This window comes from Macaca mulatta, chromosome 3 (assembly GCF_049350105.2).
Source record: "Macaca mulatta isolate MMU2019108-1 chromosome 3, T2T-MMU8v2.0, whole genome shotgun sequence".
Taxonomy (NCBI): Eukaryota; Metazoa; Chordata; class Mammalia; order Primates; family Cercopithecidae; genus Macaca; species Macaca mulatta.
The window spans coordinates 51,757,479-51,783,505 of record NC_133408.1 but is presented as its reverse complement, the minus strand read 5'-3'; the positions used below and the strand labels follow the sequence as shown (position 1 = coordinate 51,783,505).

At 48.4% G+C, this 26,027-nt stretch overlaps 1 protein-coding gene across 6 annotated transcripts in view; it reads left to right on the top strand.

Annotated features, from left to right (window-relative positions):
• The window catches only part of RFC2 (replication factor C subunit 2), a 113,213-nt gene that overhangs the window by 72,247 nt on the left and 14,939 nt on the right, over positions 1-26,027 (top strand). For 2 of the 6 annotated variants that reach the window (XR_013414628.1, XR_013414629.1), the window contains exons 1-5: positions 16,305-16,477; positions 18,387-18,456; positions 21,092-21,133; positions 21,752-21,858; positions 24,747-24,848. Coding sequence is in view for 4 of the 6 variants with exons in the window: in XM_077994523.1 (XP_077850649.1) it covers positions 16,371-16,477; positions 18,387-18,456; positions 21,092-21,133; positions 21,752-21,858; positions 24,747-24,848 (428 nt within the window). In the remaining 2 variants the exon portion in view is untranslated. 6 annotated transcript variants of the gene reach the window in all.

Sequence of the window (26,027 nt, the reverse complement as noted above, 5' to 3'; positions counted from 1 at the left end):
TCCCGGTGCATTCCATTTTCCCAATCATTGGGATCCTTTTTATTTTTATTTTTATTTTTTTTTTGACAGAGTCTCGCTCTGTCGCCCAGGCTGGAGTGCAGTGGCTCACTGCAACCTCTGCCTCCGGGGTTCAAGTGATTCTCCTGCTTCAGCCTCCCAAGTACTGCCCACCATCACACCTGACTGGGTGGCTTGCTTGCTTGCTTGCTTGCTTTCTTTCTTTCTTTCTTTCTTTCTTTCTTTCTTTCTTTCTTTCTTTTTTTTTAAGACAGGGTTTCACTGTCAACCAGGCTGGAGTCCAGAGGCATGATCTCGGCTCACTGCAACCTCCACCTTCCGGGTTTAAGTGATTCTCCTGCCTCAGCCTCCCAAGTAGTTGGGATTACAGGCGCCCACCACCATGCCCGGCTAATTTTTGTATTTTTAGTAGAGGCGAGGTTTCCCCATGTTGGTCAGGCTGGTCTCAAACTCCTGATCTCAGGTGATCCACCTGCCTCAGCCTCTCAAAGTGCTGGGATTACAGGCGTGAGCCGCGGCACCTGGCCTTGTTTCTTGATGGTATCTCTTCCCACCCTGTCACCCCACAGCCTGCGCAGTGCATCCCTGCACCTAGGATAGTCCCTGGAGCATAAGTTGTAGTCTTGGTTGGAGTCTCAAAGATTCAGAATTTTCTTTTTTTTTTTTTGAACCGCTTGAACCTCCCCGTCCCAGGTTCAAGCGATTCTCCTGCCTCATCCTCCTAAGTAGCTGGGATTACAGGTGCCCACCACCATGCCCAGCTAATTTTTGTGTTTTTAGTGAGAGACGGGGGTTTCACCATATTGATCAGGCTGGTCTTGAACTCCTGACCCTGTGATCTGCCCATCTTGGCCTCCCAAAGTGTTTGGATTATTGGATTACAGGCGTGAGCCACCGTGCCTGGCCTTTTGTTTGTTTGTTTGTTTGTTTGAGACAGGGCCTTGCTGGGTCACCCAGGCTGGAGTGCAGTGGTACAATCAGAGCTCATTGCAACCTCGAGCTCCTGGGCTCAAGCAATCCCCTCCACCCTCCCCATCTCAGCCTCCCAAGTAGCTGGGACTGTGGGTGTGTGCTGCCTGCCTGGTTTAGGATTTTCAGAATGACACCCTGCATCCAACAGCCTCAGGTATAAGGAAAACATTTCTACCTGTGAGACACAACCTTCTTGGAATAGACACCCTCCGGGCTTCCCGAAGAATGTGGTGAGCGTGTCTGCACAGAAGGAGGCGTGCTAAAACGGGAGCATGGTTTAAAATGCCCATGGCGCCCTCTTCAAGTAATGAGATCCACACTTGGAGATTTCTGGGGTGAGGAACATAAAATGCACCCCCCAAATTGGAGCACCAGCTGGCCAGATTAGACTGAGGTACACCACTCTATTCCCAATGGATGTGGTGTTGAAATGGTGGATATAATCTTGTTTTGAGAATAATGAGATTGCTGTTGAAAAGGAATGTCAACTACTTAGGTGAGGTGTCATCTTTTCTTACACGCAATTAATCACCCCCTAACTGATCCTGTGTGGACATGTAGATTTTTTTTTTTTCCAGTATAGAACTTCTTAGCTTAAAGTGGGCTCGCTGTCGAAATATCTCATGTCACAGAGAACCCATCAGGAAGAAGAAGAAAAAAACCCCGACCTGCTGAACAGCCTAAAAAGGGCATGCTGGGGCACTCAGGTTGCTGGCAGGAAAGTCCTCAATCTCCACTCACAGCCCCCTGACCCTGCATTTTTTTTTTTTTTTTTTTTTTTTAGATATGCTCTCATTCTGTTGCCCAGGCTCTGGAATGCAGTGGTGCAATTATGGCTTACTGCAGCCTTGACCTCCTGGGGTCAAGCAATCCTGCCACTTCAGCCTCCCAAGTCGCTGGGACCACAGGCCCACGCTACCATGCTCAGCTAATTGTTGTTGTTGTTGTTGTTGTTAGAGATGGGGTCTTGTCATGTTGCCCAGGCTGGTCTTGAACTCCTGGGCTCCAAAAATCCTCCTGCCTCAGCCTCCTAGGTAGCTGGAACTACAGGCACACACCACCACACCTAATTTTTTTTTTTTTTTTTGAGACGGAGTCTTGCTCTGTTGCCCAGGCTGGAGTGCAGTGGCCAGATCTCGGCTCACTGCAAGCTTCGCCTCCTGGGTTTACACCATTCTCCTGCCTCAGCCTCCCGAGTAGTAGCTGGGACTACAGGCGCCCGCCACCTCGCCTGGCTAGTTTTTTGTATTTTTTAGTAGAGACGGGGTTTCACCGTGTTAGCCAGGATGATCTCGATCTCCTGACCTGGTGATCCGCCCGTCTCGGCCTCCCAAAGTGCTGGGATTACAGGCTTGAGCCACCGCGCCCGGCCCTTTTTTATTTTTTTAATACAGAGTCTCACTCTGTCACCAGACTGGAGTGCAGTGGCGTGATCTTGGCTCACTGCAACCTCTGCCTCCCAGGTTCAAGCAATTCTCGTGCCTCAGCCTGGCTAACTTTTATATTTTAGTAGAAACGGGGTTTCGCCATGTTGGCCAGGCTGGTCTCAAACTCCTGACCTCAAGTGATCTGCCTGCCTCAGCCTCCCAAAGTGCTGGGATTACGGGCGTGAGCCACCGCAACTGGCCTAATAATTTTTAAAAATTTTTATTATTACTTTTTTCTTTTTCTGAGATGGAGTCTCGCTCTGTCACTCAGGCTGGAGTGCAGTGGCACGATCTGGGCTCACTGCAACCTCCGCCTCCTGGGTTTAAGCAATTCTCTGCCTCAGCCTCCCGAGTAGCTGGGATTACAAGTGCCCACCACCAAACCCAACTAATTCTGTATTTTTAGGAGAGACAGGGTTTCACCATCTTGGTCAGGCTGGTCTTGAACTCCTGACCTCGTGATCCACCCACCTCTGCCTCCCAAACTGCTGGGATTACAGGCGTAAGCCACTGCGCCTGGCCTAAAAATTATTTTTTATAGAGACAGGGTCTTGCTATGTTGCCCAAGCTACTCTGGAACTCCTGGGCTCAAGTGGTCCTCCCACCTCAGCCTCCCAAAGAGACATAAATAATAATAATAACAATAACGGCCGGGTGTGGTGGTTCATGCCTGTAATCCCAGTACTTTAGGAGGCCTAGGTGGGCAGATCACGAGGTCAGGAGTTCAAGACCAGCCTGGCCAAGATGGTGAAACCCCATCTCTACTAAAAATACAAAAAAATACCCCGGCCTGGTGGTGGTGTTCGCCTGTAATCCCAGCTACTCGGGAGGTTGAGGCAGGAGAATCACATGAACCCAGGAGGTGGATGTTGCAGTGAACCGAGGTCGTGCACCCCTCTCCAGCCCGGACCACAGAGTGAGACTCTGTCTTGAGGAAAACAAACAAACAACACACACACACACACACACACACACACACACACACACAGGATTCTATGTTTCTTTTTCTGGACTTTATTTTTTTTTAGGGGGTCACAGAAACCTCTCCCTGTCAGTACAGGCAGACAGCCTTCATTTTTCAGTGACTGTATAGTATGAATGTACCATAATTTACCTATACATTCTGCCACTGGTGGATATTTATCTCATTTCCTTCCCCTCTTCCCTTACTCTAAGCTCCTGCAATGAACATCCTAGTACATATATCTCTGTGCACCTGTGTAAGGATTTATGTAAGACAAGTTTCTAAAAGTGGGATTCTGGGTCAAAGAGTGTATACTTCTAAAGCATTGCTAGAAACTGACAAATTTTCTGTACGATTTGTACAGAAAAGAAAAATGGGCAGACAAGTCACAGAAGAGGAAATACAAAAGGTCGACACACATAGTAAAATGGTCTACAAGACAATGAAAATTGAAACAGGCTGGGCACGGTGGCTCACGCCTGTAATCCAAGCACTTTGGGAGGCCAAGGCAGGTAGATCGCTTGAGTCCAGGAGTTCAAGACCAGCCTGGGCAACATAGCAAGCCCCTATCTCTACAAAAAATACAAAAAAAAATTAGCCGGGCATGGTGACCTGTGACTGTGGACCTGGCTGCTGGGGAGGCTGAGATGGAAGGATCCCCTGAACCTAGGAGGTTGATGCTGCATTGAGCTGTGATTGCACCACTGCACTGCGGCGGGTGACAGAGTGAGACCCTGTCTCAAAAAAAAAAAAAAAGTATTACAAATTGAAACAGCACTCATGTGTATACACGTGTAATATCTATTGCATGTAATATAATTATATATACATGTAATATCTATTGCATGTAATATAATTATATATACATGTAATATGTATTACTGAGATATATTTACATGTATATATTTGCACAGGAGATTAGTAAACAAAAAAAATGCATTATTGGCTCTCATCCACCATTGGTGGAGGGATAAATGGGATAAAATGAACTGAGCTTGGTCGTCTCTGGTCCACCACACCTCAGCAGATTTAGAAGGAGCCACAGGTGACTGGGCGCAGTGGTTCATGCCTATAATCCCAGCACTGTGGGAGGCCAAGGCAGGCATATCACTTGAGTTCAGGAGTTCAAGACCAGCCTGGCCAATACGGTGAAACCCCATTTCTACTAAAAATACAAAAAGTAGGCCGGGTGCGGTGGCTCACGCCTGTAATCCCAGCACTTTGGGGGGCTGAGGTGGGCAGATCACAAGGTCAGGAGATCGAGACAATCCTGGCCAACATGGGGAAATCTCGTCTCTACTAAAAGTACAAAAATTAGCTGGGCATGGTGCCGCATGCCTGGAATCCCTACTCGGGAGGCTGAGGCAGGAGAATCGCTTGAACCAGGGAGTCGAAGTTTGCAGTGAACTGAGATTGTGCCACTGCACTCTAGTCTGGCAACAGGGCAAGACTCCGTCTCAAAAAAAAAAAAAAAAAAAAAAAAGAAAATTAGCCGGTCATGGTGGCAGGTGCCTGTAACCCCAGCTACTCAGGAGGCTGAGGCAGGAAAATCACTTGAACCCGGGAGGCTGTGGTTGCAGTGAGCTGATATTGGACGACTGCACCCCAGTCTGGGTAAGAGAGCGAAACTCCATCTCAGAAAAAATAAAATAAAAAAAGTGGTTGCAGGAAGGTCAGGGCTGACGTGCTCACTGAGGACAGGAAGGAGGGAATGCTTGGATGAGTAAACAGACTAAAATTAGAAGTAAAGAATCCAAAAAGCCTATGATCTAGGCTGTATAGAGTGGGGGGAACAGCCCGTCTCCCATCCATCGTCTCTGGGGTCAGCCCACATCATGATGCATAAACATTTGACCTCTATACTATCAGGAAAAATCCTGTACCCTTTTTGTTTTAAAAGAAGCCAAGGGGCCAGGCACAGTGGCTCACGCCTGTAATTCCAACAGTTTGGGAGGCCAAAGCAGGAAGATCACTTGAACCCAGGAGTTTGAGATCAGTCTGGGCAATATAGGGAGACCTTATCTTTACAAAAAATAAAAAATAAAATAGCTGGGCCTGGTGGCATGTGCCTGTAGTCCCAGGTATTAGGGAGTCTGAGACGGGAGGATCTGCTTGAGCCCAGGAAGCCAAGGCTGTAGTGAGCCGTGATTGTACCACTGTACTCCGGCTTGGGCAACAGAACTAGACCCTGTCTCCAAAAAAAGATGGCAAGGAGGTGTGTAAAGCAATTTTCGAAGTTTCCAAACTGTTAAAGTTTAACAAAATAGTTAACATGTAAAACTTTGCATACAGTGGGCACTTAACCGGAACATGTATTTATGTAGAATAGTTTCTAGGAGAGTTATTAAAGCACACTCTTCAGGATTTGTTTAAAAAGTAGGGCAGGAGCTTTTGAAATTAGGAGCCTTATCCACTTTAAAACACCACCTTGTGAGGCAGATGTCTTTCAAAGGGTGTATCTCGGCTGGGTGCAGTGGCTCACACCTGTAATCTCAGCACTTTGGGAGGCTGAGGTGGGTAGATCACTTGAGGTCAGGAGTTCGAGACCAGCCTGGCCAACATGGTGAAACCCCCGTCTCTACTAAAAATACAAAAATTAGCCGGGCATGGTGGCGGGTGCCTGTAATCCCAGCTACTTGGGAGGCTGAGGCAAGAGGATCACTTGAACCCGGGAGGTGGAGGTTGCAGCGAGCCGAGACGGTGCCAGTGCACTCCAGCCTGGATGACAGAGCGAGACTCTGTCTCAATAAATAAATTAATTAAATTAAATATAAAACAAAAAATTAAAAAATGTATAAAAGATGCATCTTAGAGTCACGGGTAGACATCTTCTCCTGCCCTTAAAAATGGAGCTGTCTAGGGTGATAAGGGGTTGTGAGGGGTGTAAAAACGTAAAAGACATGTCCTCTTTGGATACGTTTGCTCAGGGACACCAGATTTGAACTTGAGCTTGCTTCCTTTGAAGGCCCAGCTCGAAGGTCATGCCTCGGGGTGCCTGGGCCCTACAGACACAGTGGCTTTTCCTTCCCAGTGCTGTCTAGCGCCTACCCAGCAGTGGAGCGTGGACACCCGTGTGCCTGCCAGGACGCTCAGACCAGGCACTTTTCGTCTAACTCATTTTTGCATCTCCCACTGCGGTGAATCCAGAACTGTCCTCCCATGGGCCAGTCCTTTGCAGACTGGCTGTGCCTGAGTCCCGTCCTGGCTCTATAGCCAGGGCTGTCCTTGTCAAATGGCTGGCTTCTTTTGGATGCTTGTGGAGAGAGCCCAGTCAGAGGTCACCCTGTGACCTAGTTAAGCGTAGCGCAGGAGAAAGTCTGTACACACTCAGCGACACACACCAGATGCAGAGAGAGATTCAGGCAGAGATGGAGACAGGCATGGAGGGAGGGAATTTCGGGTGTTAGACATGCCTTCTTTGTGGATAGAATGGCCTTCACCCGTGCCCACCAAGGCACCCAGCAAGCTCTTGGCGAGGCCAAGATGACCTCAGAGAGATGGACGGGTGAGTGGATGGTTGGACACAGTGAGGAGCACGGGCTCTGGGTTAGACCATCCAGGCTCTGCCTCCTACCCACCAAGTCACTCTGGTTACCACGTGCCTCCATTTCCACACCTGTAACAGGATAATAACAACCTCCGATGGGAATTGCAAGGAGTCAATGTCAACCCCTTCTACCCAGAACAATTGCTAGTTACTAAGCCTCTGCAGGGCCTGAAGACTGTCACCAGCTGCAGACTCATTAAGGGGACACCAGGGACAACTGGCAGAGAGGCAGCTGCCCGAGGTGGGGAGCCGGGAGGCGGAGATCCAGGCTTACTCAGCGCGCACTGGCCACCCGGCCTCACAGCATCTCCGTAGTTAGCTCTCAGTTTTCTCACTGGTAATAACAGTATTGGAGCATTTGAATAGCCCTTGAACAGAATTACCTCCTGTGTGTGGCTGGCAGGGGTGTACCCTATGACAATCCTTCAGAATACAATGTGGCAACACCCTCAGGAATGTGGGGTTTCTGGTGTACTCTAGGATGACTTCTGTGCACTGAAAACTTTATTTAAACACATTTCTTAAAGGCCAGGCGCAGTGGCTCACGCCTGTAATCCCAGCACTCGGGGAGGCCAAGGCGGGTGGATCACCTGAGGTCAGGATTTCAAGACCAGCCTGACCAACATGGTGAAACTCCATCTCTACTAAAAACACAAAATTAGGCGGACGTGTAGCGCATGCCTGTAATCCCAGCTACTTGGGAGGCTGAGGCAGGAGAATCACTTGAACCTGGGGAGGCGGAGGTTGCAGTGAGCTGAGAGCGCACCACTGCACTCCAGCCTGGGCAACAAGAGCGAGACTCCGTCTTGGGAAAAAAAAAAAAAAATTACTTAAGTAAGGGACAAATTTAAAAAACCTTTGCCAGGCGCAGTGGCTCACGCCTGTAATCTCAGCACTTTGAGAGGCCAAGGCGGGCAGATCACAAGGTCAGGAGTTCAAGACCAGCCTGGTCAATATGGTAAAACCCTGTCTCTACTAAAGATACAAAAATTAGCTGGGTGTGGTAGCACATGCCTGTAGTCCCAGCTACTCAGGAGGCTGAGGCAGGAGAATCACTTGAACCCGGGAAGCAGAGTTTGCAGCGAGCCGAGATTGCACCACTGCACTCCAGCTTGGGTGACAAGGCGAGACTCCATCTCAAAAAAAAAAAAAAAAACCTTTTTGGGTAATATAATTTCTTTTTTTTTTTTTTTGGGACAGGGTCTTCTTGCTCTGTCTCTAGGCTGGCGTACAGTGGTGCAATCATAGCTCACAGATGCCTCTAACTCCTGGGCTCAAATGATCCTCCCACTTCAGCCTCCTGAGAAGGCATATATCACCACACCCAGATAATTTTAAAAAATGTTTTTGTAGGCATAGGATCTTACTTCATTGCCCAGGCTGGTCTCAAACTCCTGGCGATTAAGTTCTTTTAAACATTTTCAATTACTTTTACAAATTAAATATATTTGATTGATTTCCTTTTTGAGTATCTCATCTGACAAACCTTCCAAGTACTAAAATGGTTTTTTTTTTTTTTCGAGATAGAGTTTCACTCTCACCCAGGCTGGAGTCCAGTGTCAAAATCCTGGCTCACTGCAACGTCTGCCTCCAGGTTCAAACGGTTCTCCTGCCTCAGCCTCCTGAGTAGCTTGGACTACAAGTGTGTGCCACCACATCCGGCTAATATTTTTATATTTTTATTAGAGATGGGGTTTCGCCCTGTTGGCCAAGCTAGTTTCAACTCTGACCTCAAGTGACCCGCCCACCTCAGTCTCCCAAAGTGCTAGGATTATAGGCATGAATCATTGCACCCAGTTCAAATATATCTAATAAATCTAATAAACTAAACTTGTAATATTTTATTTTTTTAATTTTTCAGGCAGGGTCTTGCTTTGTTGCCTAGGCTGGAGGGCAGTGGTGCAATCACTGCTGACTGTAGCCTTGACCTCCTGAGCTCGATCAGTCTTCCCATCTCAGCTTCCCAAGTAGCTGGGACTATAGGCACACGCCACCACACCTTGCTAAAAACCTTGTAATATGTTGAACCTCAAGTTCTCTTAAATATCCTAATACTATTTATACAGCTAGTGAGATTTCAATCTAAAATCACAAGTTTAACTTAACTGATTCAACTTTACATTTTAAATTAGAATCATAAATTTCCCGTTGGACACTAATATGAGAAGTTGTCATAAGGATTTCAAATCCGTAATATATCAAATCTATAAAGATTTTGTCTGAATGCTACATAAAAAGACTAATATAAAATTTTAATTTATCTCATCATGTCTGTATTTCTGAAACCCCCTAGGATCATTCATTCAACAATTTTTTAAAGTTTTATTTATTTATTTTTTTGAGAGAGTCTCGCTCTGTCACCAGGCTGTATGCAACAGCATGATCTCAGCTCACTGCAACCTCTGCCTCCCAGGTTCAAGCGACTCTCCTGCCTCAGCTTCCCGAGCAGCTGGGACTAGAGGCGCTCACCACCATGTCCAGCTAATTGTTTGTATTTTAAGTAGAGATGGGGGTTTCACCACGTTGGCCAGGATGGTCTCGATCTCTTGACCTCATGATCTGCCTGCCTCGACCTCCCAAAGTGCTGGGATTACAGGCGTTAGCCACTGAGCCCGGCCTGAATTGTTCCATAATTTAAGAATTAAATCCAAAAATTAGCTGGGCATGGTGCCGGGCGCCTGTAATCCCAGCTACTTAGGAGGCCAAGGAAAGAGAATTGTTTGAACCTGGGAGGAGGAGGTTGCAGTCAGCTGAGATTGCACCACTGCACTCCAGCCTGGTTGATAGAGCAAGACTCCGTCTCAAAGAAGAAAAAAGAAAAAAGAATTAGAGATTAAAAGATCAAGGCCGGGCGCGGTGGCTCAAGCCTGTAATCCCAGCACTTTGGGAGGCCGATCACGAGGTCAGGAGATCGAGACCATCCTGGCGAACACGGTGAAACCCCGTCTCTACTAAAAAGTACAAAAAAACTAGCCGGGCGAGGTGGAAGGTGCCTGTAGTCCTGGCTACTCGGGAGGCTAAGGCAGGAGAATGGCGTAAACCCGGGAGGCGGAGCTTGCAGTGAGCTGAGATCCGGCCACTGCACTCCCGCCTGGGCGACAGTGAGACTCTGTCTCAAAAAAAAAAAAAAAAAAGAGATTAAAAGATCAGAAAGCAAAGCCCAATACTTCCACACATATTTCCTCTACACCCAGCCTTTGGCAACCAGAATGATCTAAAACCCAAACTGGGTCATGTCACTTTGCCCCACCTCCTCCGGGGCTTCTCACAACTCCTAATTAGCCTTCACCCTGCATGATCTGGTCCCTGCGGGCTCCATCTCTCTCCCGCCCCCACTCCCACCTCTCCCGGGCGGATAATCTCTCTCCCGCCCCAAATCCCACCCGTCCCGGGCTGATCATCTCTCTCCCACCCCAAATCCCACCCGTCCGGGGCTGACCATCTCTCTCCCACCCCAAATCCCACCTGTCCAGGGCTGATCATCTCTTTCCCGCCCCAAATCCCGCCCGTCCAGGGCTGATCTCTCTGCCGCCCCCACTCCCACCCATCCCGAGCTGATCAGACCACTGTGTGCCCCAGCTCTGCTGTCACTCATCTTTTCGTCCCTTCAGGAAATGTGGGGCCTCTCTCTGGGCCACTACAGGCAATGAGGATACAATGGGAACAGGACAGAGAAAGTTCCTTTTCTCAAAGAATTGTCATTCTAGTGGGGAAACAAACAATAGACAAGGCAACAAATCTAGCTAAATATAGATTGTGGGCAAGAACAATAATAAACAGACAGGGGCTGGGCTCAGTGGCTCAGACCTGTAATCCCAGCACTTTGGGAGGCTGAGGCAGGAGGATCACTGGAGCCCAGGAGTTCAAGACCAGCTTCGGCAACAAGGTGAGATTACGTCTCTACAAAAAAATAAACAGATTGGCCAGGCATGGTTGCATGTGCCTGTAGTCCCAGCTACTCAGAAGGCTGAGGTGGGAGGATCACTTGAGCCCAGCAGTTCAAGATACCTGGGCAACAGAGGAAGACCCTGTCTCTACAAAAGATAAACAGATTAGCTAGGCATGGTGCCATGTGCCGGTAGTTCCAGCTAGTTGGGAGGCTGAGGTGGGAGGATCACTTGAGCCCAGGAGGTCAAGGCTGCAGTGAGCTATGATCACGCCACTGCACTCCAGCCTGGGCAACACAAAAAGACCAACTCAAAAAAAAAAAAAAAGAGAGAGAGAGAGAGAAAGAAATAAACATGGTGTTAGCGTACGTAGCAATGGGAGGCAGGGCAGGGTATTGGGTGGTCCTTCCAGGCAAAGCCAATAGGCATGCAAATCTCAAATTGGGGATTTACATCTCAGGCCAAACGCACCTCCCCATCAAAGCCCTTCCTGACCTCCCAAGCGAGGTGTTAGCCTATTGCTGATATCCTAACCACCCACCAGTCCCTTTTCTGACACTGATCATAATTATGTTTTTATTTATTTTATTTGTGAGACAGAGTTTTGTTCTCATCGCCTAGGCTGGAGTACAGTGGCACAATCTCAGCTCACTGCAACCTCCGCCTCCTGGATTCAACCGATTCTCCTGCCTCAGCCTCCCAAGTAGCTGGGATTACAGGTATGCACCACCATGCCCTGCTAATTTTGTGTTTGTAATTCAGATGGGGTTTCTCCATGTTGGTCGGGCTGGTCTTGAACTCCCGACCTCAGGTGATCCGGCCATCTCGGCCTCCCAAAGTGCTGGGATTACAGGCGTGAGCCACCAGGCCCAGTCCCTAATTACATTGAAATAAACATAACATTGGCCGCTTGCTGTCAGTTTCCCTCCCTACAATGGAAGCTCCTGTGCCCCTTGCAGTGGCTCTAGGCAGTTGGTCAATATTTGTTAAAGGCATAAAACGTGCTGGTTACGTAATTTCTAACCAGCTTCCGAATTCCATAAATCTAATCAGAGCAATGCCCGGGGACAAATTTTACCCAGATGAGACATCCTTATACAGTAGATATATCTAGGAAATGTTTTTTTCGGTACACGCTGTGCCTCTCAATCTTGAAAATGCTACAAAGTGCTCGCTTTGGCAGTGCATAGACTAAAACTGGAACGACACAGAGAAGATGAGCAGGGCACCTAATTTTAAAAATGCTAATGAAAATGTTAGAAAAACCATAAATGGGGCCGGGTGCAGTGGCTCACGCCTGTAATCCCAGCACTTTGGGAGGCCAAGGCGGGCAGATCACGAGGTCAGGAGATTGAGACCATCCTGGCTATCACGGTGAAACTCCATCTCTACTGAAAAAAAAAAACACAACAAAACACTATAAATGGATGGAACACCGCAGTGCCTGAGAGGAAACAATTATTTAAATGATAGCATCACCGTTTAAAAACAAAAAACTGTCGGGTGCGATGGCTCACTCCTGTAATCCCAGCACTATGGGAGGCAGAGGTGGGTGGATCACTTGAGGCCAGGAGTTTGAGACCAGCCTGGCTAACGTGGTGAAACCCTGTCTCTACTAAAAATACAAAAATTAGCCGGGCGTAGTGGCGTGCACCTGTAATCCCAGCTACTCCGGAGGCTGAGGCAGGAAAATCTATTGAACCCAGGAGGCAGAAGTTGCAGTGAGCCAAGATCATGCCACTGTGCTCCAGCCTGGGTGACAGAATGAGACCCCATCTCAAAAAGTAAATAAAGGCTGGGCATGGTGGCTCACATCTGTAATCCCAGCACTTTGGGAGGCTGCGGTGGGCGGATCACCTGAGGTCAGGAGTTTGAGACCAGCCTGACCAACATGGTGAAACACCGTCTCCACTAAAAATACAAAATTAGGGTGTGGTGGTGCATGCCTGTAATCCCAGCTACTCGGGAGGCTGAGCCAGAAGAATTGCTTGAGCCTGGGAGGCGGAAGTTGCAGTGAGCTGAGATCATGCCATTGTACTCCAGCCTGGGAAACAAGATCGAAACTCCATCTCAAAATAAATAAATAAATAAAAATAAAAACGAAAACAAAAATAGCTTAAAATCACAAAGAAATCCACTTGAAAACAAATAATACATTTTCTTTTCTTTTTTTTTTTGATGGAGTTTTGCTATTGTTGCCCAGCTAATTTTTGTATTTTTAGTACAGATGGGGTTTCACCATGTTGGCCAGGCTGGTCTCCAACACCTGACCTTCTGATCCGCCTGCCTCGGCCTACTAAAGTGCTGGGATTACAGGCGTGAGCCACCCCACCCAGCCTAGTTTTTCTTTTTCTTTTTTTTTTTTTGAAACGGAGTCTCGCTCTGTCGCCCAGGCTGGAGTGCAGTGGCCGGATCTCGGCTCACTGCAAGCTCTGCCTCCCAGGTTCTCGCCATTCTCCTGCCTCAGCCTCCCGAGTAGCTGGGACTACAGGCGCCTGCCACCACGCCCGGCTAGTTTTTTGTATTTTTTAGTAGAGACAGGGTTTCACCGTGTTCGCCAGGATGGTCTCGATCTCCTGACCTGGTGATCCGCCCGTCTCGGCCTCCCAAAGTGCTGGGATTACAGGCGTGAGCCACCGCGCCCGGCCTAATTTTTCTTTTTTATAGAGATGGGAATCTTGCTACATTGCCCAGGCTGGGCTCAAATGCCTATTCTCAAGGAATCCTTCCGCCTGGGCCTCCCAAAGTGCTGAGATTACTGGCATGAGCCACCAGGCCCAGCCTAAGATAATGAACTTTTAAAATTCACTGTAAACAAGGCAAACAGCATCCAGTGTGTATGACATTCTGGGCCAATGGAGGCTGGAATGGGCAGGGAGAAAACCGGGCTATCTTGTAGTCCTGATCTTGGCACGCCAGCAGATTTTCAGCCTCACATCCTGCAACACAAGTCAGGAAGTGAGCTAACGGTGAAAGTCAAGGCATCATTCAAACCAAGATGTGTTGCCTGACCTCTCTGACAATTCAATTGGAAACCTCTGGATTTGGGGAAAGAGGATTTTGGTTTCAATTTTATTTTCTTTCTACATGCTTCCTCTTGGTGTATAACTGCCTTCCCCTCTTGTGATGACAGTCTGGGAGCTTAGCCTCAGTGTGTATTTAATTTCCTGAGATTTCATGGATTTGCTGGGAGGAATTCTCTGTGGCTACTCTTTGCCCTTTCACAAGAGCCTGTGGTTTCCCCAGCACTCCCTGGTTCCCCAACATGCTGTTTTTCAGTCCCAGGGACGCAGTTGGAGTTTTTAAGCTCTGAGCTCGGTTTGGGCCCAAGTCCAATGGGTCACAAAAGGCTCAGTCTAAAAAAAAGAAAAATGTCCTGACAGTGCAGCTTTGCCCTAAGAATCACCTCCGTCTCTGGTTCTCCTGGCATTCCAAGCACATCAGTTAAGAGGATAGCCCTGGCAGCACCAAAAGGCCTCTTGTAGAGTGGGGGTTTTTGGAGAACCATGAAAGGAATCGTGTTCTGCATTTATTAAAAATTAGGTTCTAAACTGTGTTATGTGATGGGAAGGATGTGTGTGATAGTGATTACAAGGAAAACATGAAGATTACCACACAGCAACAATTCTATGGAAAAACCGCAGACATTTCAAGAAAAGTTTATATTTCAAGAGGAGTGTGTATTTTCTCCTCCGGAAAAATGAAAGACCTGTGAATAATGATTGAAAAAACAGACAAGACGGCTCCATCAATTTAAAGGGGGAATAGGGGAAAGATGACCAATTCAAGCATTTTTTCCAAATTACATGGAAAGAAAAACACTGTGTAAGTTCTGAATCTGTATACTTTAATATTATCATTAAAACAAACTGCTTGGCCAGGGGCGGTGGCTTACACCTGTAATCGCAGCACTTTGGGAGGCTGAGGCAAGCGGATCACTTGAAGTCAGGAGTTTGAGACTAGCCTGGTTAACGTGGCGAAACCCCATCTCTACTGAAAATACAAATATTAGCCAGGTGTGGTGGCACACGCCTGTCGTCCCAGCTACTCGGGAGGTTGGGGCAGGAGAATCACTCAAACCCGGGAGCTGGACATTGCAGTGAGCTGAGATCACACCACTGTACTCCAGTCTGGGTGACAGAGTGAGACTCCATCTCCAAAACAAAACAAAAACAAAACAGAATGATCAAAGCACTTGTGAATCTGAAGTACCTATTTTCTTTTCTTCTTCTTTTTTTAGAAACAGGATTTCTCTGTGTCCCCTGGGGCTGGAGTGCACTGACTTGATCATGGTTCACTGTAGCTTCTAGCTTCGACCTCATGGGCTCAACCCATTCTCCTGCCTCAGCCTCTCAAGTAGCTGGGACTACTGTCACATATCACAAGTGGATCATTTAAAAAATTTTTTTTGTAGAGATGGGGTCTCACTTACGTTGCCCAGGCTGGTCTCAAACTCCTGGGCTCCAAGGATCCTCCCACCTCAGCCTCCCAATGTTCTGGGATCATCATTATTGATTATTATGACATTTTGGGCTATGGGAGGAAAGACTAGGTAGAAAAACAGCCCACAAAAATGCTCAAAGCCCTTACAAGGTTGAAGTATTTATTTTTCTTTTCTTTTTTTGAGACAGGGTCTTGCTGCAGACCAGGTTGGAGTGCAGTGGTGTGATCAGAGCTCACTGCAGCCCGCACTTCCTGGGTTCAAGCACTCCTCCGCCTCAGCCTCCGGAGTAGCTGGAACTGCAGGTGCGCGCCACCACGCCCAGTTATTTTTTTTATTTTTATTTTTGTGGAGACGGGGGTCTCACTATGTTGCCTAGGCTGGTCTCGAACTCCTGGGCTTAATCTCTCTTCTGGTCTCTGTCCCCCAAACTGCGGGGATTAGAGGGGTGAGCCACCGCACCCGGCCTTGAGTCCCCATTTTCCTGGAACGAACACTGCATTTCATCTGACAAAAGGACAGTTTCAGTTTCCTCCTCTGCAAAATGGGCTGGGGGTGGAATTCCCATCTTGCAACCGAGAATTCCCTGATAATAAACGTCAAGTGCCGAACGCGGTTGAGGCGCAGGAGCCCACCCAACGGGAGCAGCTCACTGGAACATTCAGAACAATCTGGAAAAGTGGGCACGGGCAGCCCCAGACGTCATCCCTGGACCCCGCTGCCCAGCAGCGTCCGGACGCGAGCGCTGTCCGTGTCCCAGCACCGAAGTCGGCGTTTGGCCGCAACGCCCCCGGCCCTGCTCCTCCCACGCCGCCGCGGAGCGGATCTTCCACAGAAACTACACACAAACGTCCGTTCCGAGAGCGACCTGCTTTCTCTGAAGGCGTCACGGCCAGAGCTCGCCTTCCTGTAGCTCCCAGGCCGGACGCCAGCTCTCCCCTAGCAACCGCGGCCTCTAGCGACAGCCGCCCGGGAACCACCGGAACCCTCTTCGCCGGCGCGGAGAGGCGCGGGTACGTGACTTCCGCTCGCGCCCGGCGGAAGTAAGGGGGCGGGGCTTGTGTGGCGGCGTCACGGGGCGGGGCCTCGGGTGGCGGGAAGAGGAGGCGCGAGAATGGAGGTGGAGGCCGTCTGTGGTGGTGCGGGCGAGCTGGAGGCCCAGGACCCTGCCCCTTCCTCCAGCAAGGCCCCCGGCAGCGCCGGCCACTACGAGCTGCCGTGGTGAGGTCCCAGGCCGTAAAGAATGGGCGCATTTGGATGTGAGGGTGGGCGAGTGGCTGCCCGTGCTCTGGAGAACCTCGGGGGGCAGGGGCTCGTTTTGGGGGATCCCGAAGGAAGAGGAGACCCCGGGTGGCATCGAGATGATTTCAAGGAGGCGAGGGACATGGATCGAGAGTGGCCGGCCTAAACTCTGCGAGCGGAGTCTCGGTCACAACAGTGCTTATGACAGTTAGGGCTACCCCAGGTGGCCACCTACTCTGACCTAGTTGGTTTTTTCAAAAGTTTTTGTGGATAGTAGTGTATGACCTCGTGTTTTTAAAAACCTCGGTCTTTTTAAAAAAAATTGATTACCTGTTCAAAATAATATTTTGACTGTTAGGTTCAATAACATTTACATTTGAAATTTTTTTTTTTAATAGAGACGGGGGTTTTTGCTGTGTTGCCTAGGCTGGTGTCCAACTCCTTGGCTCAAGTGATCCTCCTGCCTCAGCCTCCCAAGTAGATGGGACTACAGGCATGCAACACCATGTCCAGCTAATTTTTTTGTTTTTTGAGATGGAGTAACACTTTGTCACATAGGCTGGAGTGCAATGGTGTGATCTTGGCTCACTGCAACCTGCGTCTCCCGGGTTCAATCAATTCTCCTGCCTCGGCCTTTCTAGTAGCTGAGATTACAGGTGTGTACTACCACACCCTGCTAATTTTGTATTTTTAGTAGAGACTGGGTTTCACCATGTTGGCCAGGCTGGTCTCAAAGTCCTGATCTCAAGTGATCCATCCGCCTTGCCCTCCCAAAGTACTGGGATTACAGGCATGAGCCACTGTGCCCAGCCTAGATCTACGGTTTTTGTCTAGCCAGCCATGCTGTATATTTGGCACATGTCTGCAGAAACTGGCAGGTAATCCTTGCCTGGCACGGTGGCTCACGCCTATAAATCCCAGCACTTTGGGAGGCTGAGGTGGGCGGACCACCCGAGGTCGGTAGTTCGAGACCAGCCTGACCAACATGGAGAAACCCCATCTCTACTAAAAATACAAAATTCTCTGGGCCTGGTTGCGCATGCCTGTAATCCCAGCTACTGGGGAGGCTGAGGCATTAGAATCACTTGAACCCGAGAGGTGGAGGTTGCAGTGAGCCAAGATCGTGCCATTGCACAACAAGAGCGAAACTCTGTCTCAAAAAAAAAAGAAACTGGCAGATAAGGCATGAGAAAGGAGCTTGGCTGCACCCATGTTGTCACACCAAATGATGTCAGCGTTGTGTGTGCTGGGACCCTTGTGACGGGCAGACAGGGTTGCAGCAGTGTCACGTTTCTCCAGATGGCCTGTGCTGGCCCTGCTCCAGCAACAACAGGTGTTTCTCTGCCGTAGCAGGTTTGAAGCCTTTGCTGTACAATTCTCATGCCCTTAACTTTTCAAGTGGCACTTGGGCATCTTATTACATTTTATTTATTTATTTATTTATTTATTTATGAAACAGAGTCTCACTCTGTAGCCCGGGCTGGAGTGTAGTGGCGCAATCTCAGCTCACTGCAACTTCTGCCTCCCGGGTTCGAGCTATTTTCATGCCTCAGCCTCCCAAATAACTGGGATTACAGACGCACACTACCACATCCGACTAATTTTTGTATTTTTAGTAGAGATGGGGTTTCACTATGTTGGCCAGGCTGGTATCAAACTCCTGACCTCAAGTGATCCACCCACCTCAGCCTCCCAAAGTGCTAGGATTACAGGCGTGAGCTACTGTGCCTGGCTAGCATCTTATTATATTTAAAACCTGCAACCGTTTGGCATGGTTGTACTGAATGTATGTAATTTTCCAACAAAGCTCTCAGGATGACCCTTAAGTGCTTTTTGTGGGGTAGTGTGAAGATAACCATGTCAGCATTTTTATGCATTTTCTTAACAGGGTTGAAAAATATAGGCCAGTAAAGCTGAATGAAATTGTCGGGAATGAAGACACTGTGAGCAGGCTAGAGGTGAGTGGCTGTTTTTTGTTTTTTGTTTTTTTTTTGAGATGGAGTCTTGCTCTGTTGCCCAGGCTGGAGTACAATGGCGTGATCTCGGCTCACTGCAAGCTCTGCCTCCTGGGTTCAAGCTATTCTCCTGCCTCAGCCTCCCCAGTAGCTGGGATTACAGGCATGCGCCACCACGCCCGGCTAATTTTTGTATTTTTAGTAGAGACGGGGTTTCACCATGTTGGCCAGGCTGGTCTCGAACTCCTGACCTCATGATCTGCCCACCTTGGCCTCCCAAAGTGCTAGGATTACAGGCGTGAGCCACCATGAGCGGCCTTGAGTAGCTTTTTAAAAGATGACCTAAGGCCAGGCGCTCACACCTGTAATCCTAGCACTTTGGGAGGCTAAGGCGGGCGGATCACTTGAGGCCAGGTGTTTGAGATCAGCCTGGGCAACATGGTGAAGCCGGTCTCTATGAAAAAATGTAAAAATGAGCTGAGTGTGGTGGCGCGTGCCTGTAGTCTGAGGTTCAAACTGGGTGTGGTGGCAAGTGCCTATAATCCCAGTTACTCAAGAGGCCAAGGCAGGAGGATCTCTTTTTTTTTTTTTTTTTTTTTTGAGACGGAGTCTCACGCTGTTGCCCAGGCTGGAGTGCAGTGGCGCGATCTCGGCTCACTGCAAGCTCCGCCTCCCGGGTTCCCGCCATTCTCCTGCCTCAGCCTCCTGAGTAGCTGGGACTACAGGCGCCCGCCACCGCGCCCGGCTAATTTTTTGTATTTTTAGTAGAGACGGGGTTTCACTGTGGTCTCGATCTCCTGACCTTGTGATCCGCCCGCCTCAGCCTCCCAAAGTGCTGGGATTACAGGCTTGAGCCACCGCGCCCGGCCAGGAGGATCTCTTGAGCCCAGGAGTTTGACGCTGCAGTGAGCTGTGATCACACCACTGCACTCTAGCCTAGGTGACAGAGTGAGACCCTTACTTTGAGAAACAAAAAGAGTTTGGGCTTCATAGTGAGGGCAGGGAGGAGTTAAGGATTTCAGTTAGGTCAAAATATTTTAATAGGGCCGGGTGCAGTGGCTCACACGTGTAATCCCAGCACTTTTGGGAGGCCAAGGTGATTGGATCACCTGAGGTCAGGAGTTCACGACCAGCCTGGCCAACATGGCGAAACCCTGTCTCTACTAAGAATACAAAAAGTTAGGCAGGCCTGGTGGTGGGTGCCTGTAATCCCAGCTACTCTGGAGGCTGAGGCAGGAGAATCACTTGAACCCGGGAGGCAGAGCTTGCAGTGAGCCGAAATCGCGCCATTGCACTCCAGCCTGGGCAATGAGCAAAACTCTATCTAAAAAAAAAAAAAAAAAAAAAAAAAGACCGGCTTATGCCTGTAATCCCAGCAGTTTGGGAGGCCAAGGCGGGCAGATCATGAGGTCAGGAGATTGAGACCATCCTGGCTAACATGGTGAAACCCCATCTCTACTAAAAATACAAAAAATTAGACAGCCAGGTGGCGGGCGCCTGTGGTCCCAGATACTTGGAAGGCTGAGGCAGGAGAATAGCGTGAACCTGGGAGGCGGAGCTTGCAGTGAGCCAAGATCGCGCCACTGCACTCCTGCCTTGGTGACAAAGTGAGACTCCGTCTCAAAAAAAAAAAAATAGAAAGAAAAAAGCAGTTTTAATAAGTGTGTACTTTAGGAAAGTGGTTGTGGTTACAGGATGGGAAATGGATTTGAATGGGAGCATGGAGATCACTTAATGGCCCATTGATAGCGATCAGACAAGATAATGGGAAAGTGGTAGCAGGGATGGAGAGAAGTAAAGGACACTGGAGACGAAGAGGAGGATGGTGAAGCCCTGGTAATTGAAGTACCCAGGGTGAGGATGAGGCCAAACCAAGATGATTGCGACCTCAGCTTCGTGGCATGGACAGTCCCTGGTGGGAAACATGGGTGGGGCCTCAGGTTTGTACAGGAGAATGAAGTGTTCAGTTTTGAAGATGCCCAGGTGAGTTCCTGTAGTCCCAGCTACTCGGGAGGCCAAAGCAGGAGGATCGCTTGAGCCTGGGGATTCAAGACTGCAGTGAACCTTGATCACACCACTGCACTCCAGGCTGGGTGACAGAGCCAGACTGCATCTCTAAAAGAATAAAAAGAACTTGAGGTGGATGGGGCATCCACGTGAATAAATTTGTAGCCACGTTTACTACACGGGCTGTGTGGCTGGGGAGATTCAGCTCCTCAAGCCTACAAATTAACCAGGTTTTGTGGTTTTTTTTTCTTTTTGAGACAGGGTCCCACTGTTGTCCAGGCTGGAGTGCAGTGGCACAATCACAGCTCACTGCAGCCTCCACTTCTCAGGCTCAACTGATCCTCCCACTTCAGCCTCCCGAGTAGCTGGGAGTACAGGCGCACGCCACCACACCTGGCTCATTTTGTTTATTTTTTGAGGAGACAGAGCCTGACTATGTTGCCCAGCCTGGCCTCTAACGCCAGGCCTCAAGTGATTGTCCTGCCTTGGCTTCCCAAAGTGCTAGGATTACAGGCATGAGCCACTGTGCTCAGCCGAGTTTTAACCTGCTTGTTTGTTCTTTTTTCTATCTTTTTAATCTAGTCATCCAGAATTAAGTTTTAACCAGTTTTAATGATCATTTTCGCTGTAGGTCTTTGCAAGGGAAGGGAATGTGCCCAACATCATCATTGCGGTGAGTACCCAGCCCTGGGCCTGTTGAGTGTCTCCGTGTCTCATCCCACTGCGCGTTGAAGTACTTTTTTGTGCATAGCACTCCCTGCCTGGAGAGCCCCTTACCATTCCCACGGCAAAGGGAAGCATTTCGTTCAAGTTAGTTGGGAGGCCTGGGGTTGGTTGCTGTATTTTTTTTATTTTTATTTTTTCTCTGAGACAGAGTCTTACTCTGTCACCCAGGCTGGAGTGCAGTGGTGCAATCTCTGCTCATGGCAACCTCTTCCTCCCGGGTTCAAGCGATTCTCCCACCTCAGCCTCCTGAGTTGCTGGGATTACAGGTACCTGCCACCACGCCTGGCAAATTTTTTTGTATTTTTAGTTAGAGACGAGGTTTCGCTATGTTGGCCAGGCTCGTCTCGAACTCCTGACCTCAGGTGATCTGCCCTCCTCGGCCTCCCAAAGTGCTGGGATTACAGGTGTGAGCCACTGCGTCCGGTCAGCTGTGTTGATCTGTGTGTGCTGTGTGTGGGATGCGGGATCAGAGGGGACGGAGGTGCATACAGCGGTGAGCAGAACTCAGGAGTTATCTGCAGTCCTTCTGGTGGTTTGTAGTCTTTACTGGAGATCTCGTTCCCAGGGCCCTCCAGGAACTGGCAAGACCACAAGCATTCTGTGCTTGGCCCGGGCCCTGCTGGGCCCAGCACTCAAAGATGCCGTGTTGGAACTCAATGCTTCAAACGACAGGTAGGTCTTAGAGTCAGACCTGCAGGGGGGTGGGTGCTCTGCACTGAGAATTGTTATAGAAACAGCCTTTCTCAGCATTGGGTTGTATTCGAAGTTGGCCTTGCCAGCTATGTGATTTCCTCCACCCCTTCCCAGTGAAAGAGCATTACTCACTTGTCAACTTGCTGGTTTATTATTTTTTTTTTTCATGGAAATTTTCAAAAACTTTATCAGCTGGGCATGGTGGCTCACACCTGTAATCCTAGCACTTTGGGAGACCGAGGCGGGTGGATCACCTGAGGTCAGGAATTTGAGACCATCCTAGCCAACATGGTGAAACCCCATCTCTACTAAAAATACAAAAATTAGCTGGGTGTGGTGTCAGGCGCTTGTAATCCCAGCTACTCAGGAGGTTGAGGCAGGAGAATCGCTTGAACCTGGGAGAAGGAAGTTGCAGGGAGCGGAGATTGCGCCATTGGTCACTCCAGCCTGGGTGATGAGCAAAATTCCATCTCAAAAACAAAAAACACAAAAAACCAGTTTTTCTCTTTTTTTCAAGTTTAAAATTTTTGTAGAGATGGAATGTTACTATGTTGCCGAGGCTGATCTCAAACCCTTAGCCTCGAGCAATCCTCCTGCCTCAGCCTGCTAAGATGCTAGGACTGTAGACACATGCCACCGCACCAGCTTTTTTTTGTGGAGATGGGGTCTCACTATGTTGTCCAGGCTGGTCTCGAAGTCCGGGACTCAAGCAATCCTCCTTGCTTCAGCCTCCTGAAGTGCTTGGATTACAGACCTGAGCCACTACACTGGGATGTTCAACCAGTAAATATAATGCAAAATTCCAAAATGTGAAAAAAAACCCAGATCTGAAACATTTCTGGTCCCAAGCATTAGGGATAAGGGATACTCAGCCTGTATATTTAAAGTATATGTAAGGCTGGCCAGGCATGGTGGTTCACGCCTATAATCCCAGCACTTTGGGAGGTTGAGGCAGGTGGATTGCTTGAGTCCAGGAGTTTAAGACCAGCCTAGGTGACATAATGAAACCTCATCTCTCTGTATAAAAGTAAAAATCTCTGTATATCTCTCTGTATAAAAGTAAAAATAAAGCGTACTGGAGGATGTGTATAAGTTAATATGCAAATTACCATTTCATATAAGGGGCATGGGCATAAGTGAATTTCGGTGTCTGAGGAGGAGCCTAGCACCAGTCCTCAGGAACACTGAGTTCAGTCTTTGATTCTTCAGTTTGGGAAAATGTGTGGAGGATATTGGCATCTGAAGATTCATAGTCTGAGATTTTGCTTGTATGATCAGTTTCACCATCAGCAGAGTCTAGAATGTCGCTATTGGTGTCTCTGCAGTTCTTTTCTTTTCAGTTCTTTCTTTCTTTCCTTTTTTTTTTTTTTTTTTTTTTTGAGGCAGAGGCTCGCTCTGTCACCCAGGCTGGAGTGCAGTGGCACGATCTCGACTCACCATAACCTCCTGGGTTCAAGTGATTCTTGTGCCTCAGCCTCCCGAGTAGCCAGGAGTACAGGAGTGTGCAGCCACGCCCAGGTAATTTTTGTATTTTTAGTAGAGATGAGGTTTCGCCATGTTGGCCAGGCTGATCTTAAACTCCTAGCCTAGAGTGGTCCGCCTACCTCGGTCTCCCAAAGTGCTGGGATTACAGGTGTGAGCCACCATGCTTGGCCTACATTGCAGTTATTTTCTGATTCATCTAATAATTAGGAAGAGTCCTGTCAATTTTTTTCTCTTGCCTGTTGTGGGTGGAAAATGAAAAATTTTGAATTCTTGGCTGTGGTCAGTGAAAGCTTACAAGATAACAAAGGTGATGTATTTGTATTTCTGTTATATCTTTTGAAAGATAATACGGTATCTCAAGCAATGCAGTTAAAAAAACTGAAGGATGAGGATTTTTTTTTTTTTTGAGGCAGAGTCTCGAATTATTGCCAGGCTGGGGTGCGGTGGTGCGATCCTGGCTCACCGAACCTGAGAGGCAGAGGTTGCAGTGAGCCAAGAGGGTCACTACACTCAAGCCTGGATGACACAGTGAGACTCTGTCTAAAAAAAAAAAAAAAAGTATATATTTTCTTTGTTCTTTGAAAGAACTCCAAGAAGGAACAAATGCATAAAATCTCAATCCTTATAAATAGTTATAATTGCCCCCCAAAAAAACTTAAAAATGGAAATCGGGTCTTTTTTTTTTTTTTTGAGACGGAGTCTTACTCTGTCGCCCAGGCTGGAGTGCAGTGGCCGGATCTCAGCTCACTGCAAGCTCCGCCTCCCGGGTTTACGCCATTCTCCTGCCTCAGCCTCCCGAGTAGCTGGGACTACAGGCGCCCACCACCTCGCCCGGCTAGTTTTTTGTATTTTTTAGTAGAGACGGGGTTTCACTGTGTTAGCCAGGATGGTCTCCATCTCCTGACCTCGTGATCCGCCCGTCTCGGCCTCCCAAAGTGCTGGGATTACAGGCTTGAGCCACCGCGCCCGGCAAGGAAATCGGGTCTTGCAGTCCCTGATATACCGATTGTTTAAAAGTCGTCATGGGCCGGGCGCGGTGGCTCAAGCCTGTAATCCCAGCACTTTGGGAGGCCGAGGTAGGCGGATCACGAGGTCAGGAGATCGAGACCATCCTGGCTAACACGGTGAAACCCCGTCTCTACTAAAAAATACAGAAAAACTAGCCGGGCGTGGTGGCGGGTGCCTGTAGTCCCAGCTACTCAGGAGGCTGAGGCAGGAGAATGGCATGAACCCGGGAGGCGGAGCTTGCAGTGAGCCGAGATTGCGCCACTGCACTCCAGCCTGGGCAACTGAGCGAGACTCTGTCTCAAAAAAAAAAAGTCCTCGTGAAGGCAACTGAATTTGTCTCAGAAAGTGCCAGTAAAATCTTGCTATTCTTTCAGGGGCATTGATGTTGTGAGGAATAAAATTAAAATGTTCGCTCAACAAAAAGTCACTCTTCCTAAAGGCCGACATAAGATCATCATTCTGGATGAAGCAGACAGGTAGAGTGCTTTGCCAAATATATTTTGACCTTGATCTCTAAATCTCTTTTTGGACTTTATTCAATCGGGATGAAAAGCACTTTTATGGTAGATTTGCTTATATCTTCAACAAGCAATTTAATAGGGGCCTGCACCTTAAATCTTTTCTTTATTAAGTAACTTACAAATATTTGTCTAGGATAGTCATTCATGTAATGTGCTGGTTTCAGCATCTCTTACGTTAATAATTTAAATGAAGTGTTTTTTGTTTTTGTTTGTTTGTTTGTTTTGAGATGGAGTTTCTCCCTGTCACCCAGGCTGGAGTACAGTGGCGCAATCTCTGCTCACTGCAACCTCTGCCTCCCGGGTTCAGGCAGTTCCCCGGCCTCAGCCTCCCGAGTAGCTGGGACTACAGGCACCTGCCACCATGCCCAGCTAATTTTTGTGTTTGTATTTGTATTTATTTATTTATTTATTTTTTGAGACAGAGTCTCGCTCTGTCACCCAGGCTGGAGTGCAGTAGCGTGATTTCAACTCACTGCAACCTCCGCCTCCCGGGTTCAAGTGATTCTCCTGCCTTAGCCTCCCAAGTAGCTGAGACTACAGGCGTGCACCACCACGCCCAGCTGATTTTTTGTGTTTTTAGTAGAGATGGGGTTTCACTGTGTTAGCCAGGATGGTCTCAATCTCCTGACCTCGTGATCCGCCCGCCTCAGCCTCCCAGAGTGCTGGGATTACAGGTGTGAGCCACTGAGCCTGGCCTAATTTTTGTATTTTTAGTAGAGACAGGGTTTTGCCACATTGGCCAGACTGGTCTCAAACTGCTGACCTCGGGTGATCTACTCGCCTCAGCCTCCCAAAATGCTGGGATTACAGGTGTGAGCCACCATGCCCGGCCTGTAAAATTTTTTATTGTGGTTAAATGGACATAATTAACCATAACATAAAATTTACCATTTTAACTATTTTGAAATGTACAGTTAATTCAGTGGCATTTAGTACATTTGCAATGTTGTGCAACCATCACAACACTGTGGTTGGTATAAATGAAGAATCTGAGTCCAGGCTTGGTGGCTGAGTCCAGCACTTTGAGTGGCCAAGGCAGGTGAATCACCTGAGGTCAGGAGTTTGAGACCAGCCTGACCAATATGGAGAAACTTCGTCTCTACTAAAAATACAAAATTAGCCGGTATGGTGGCG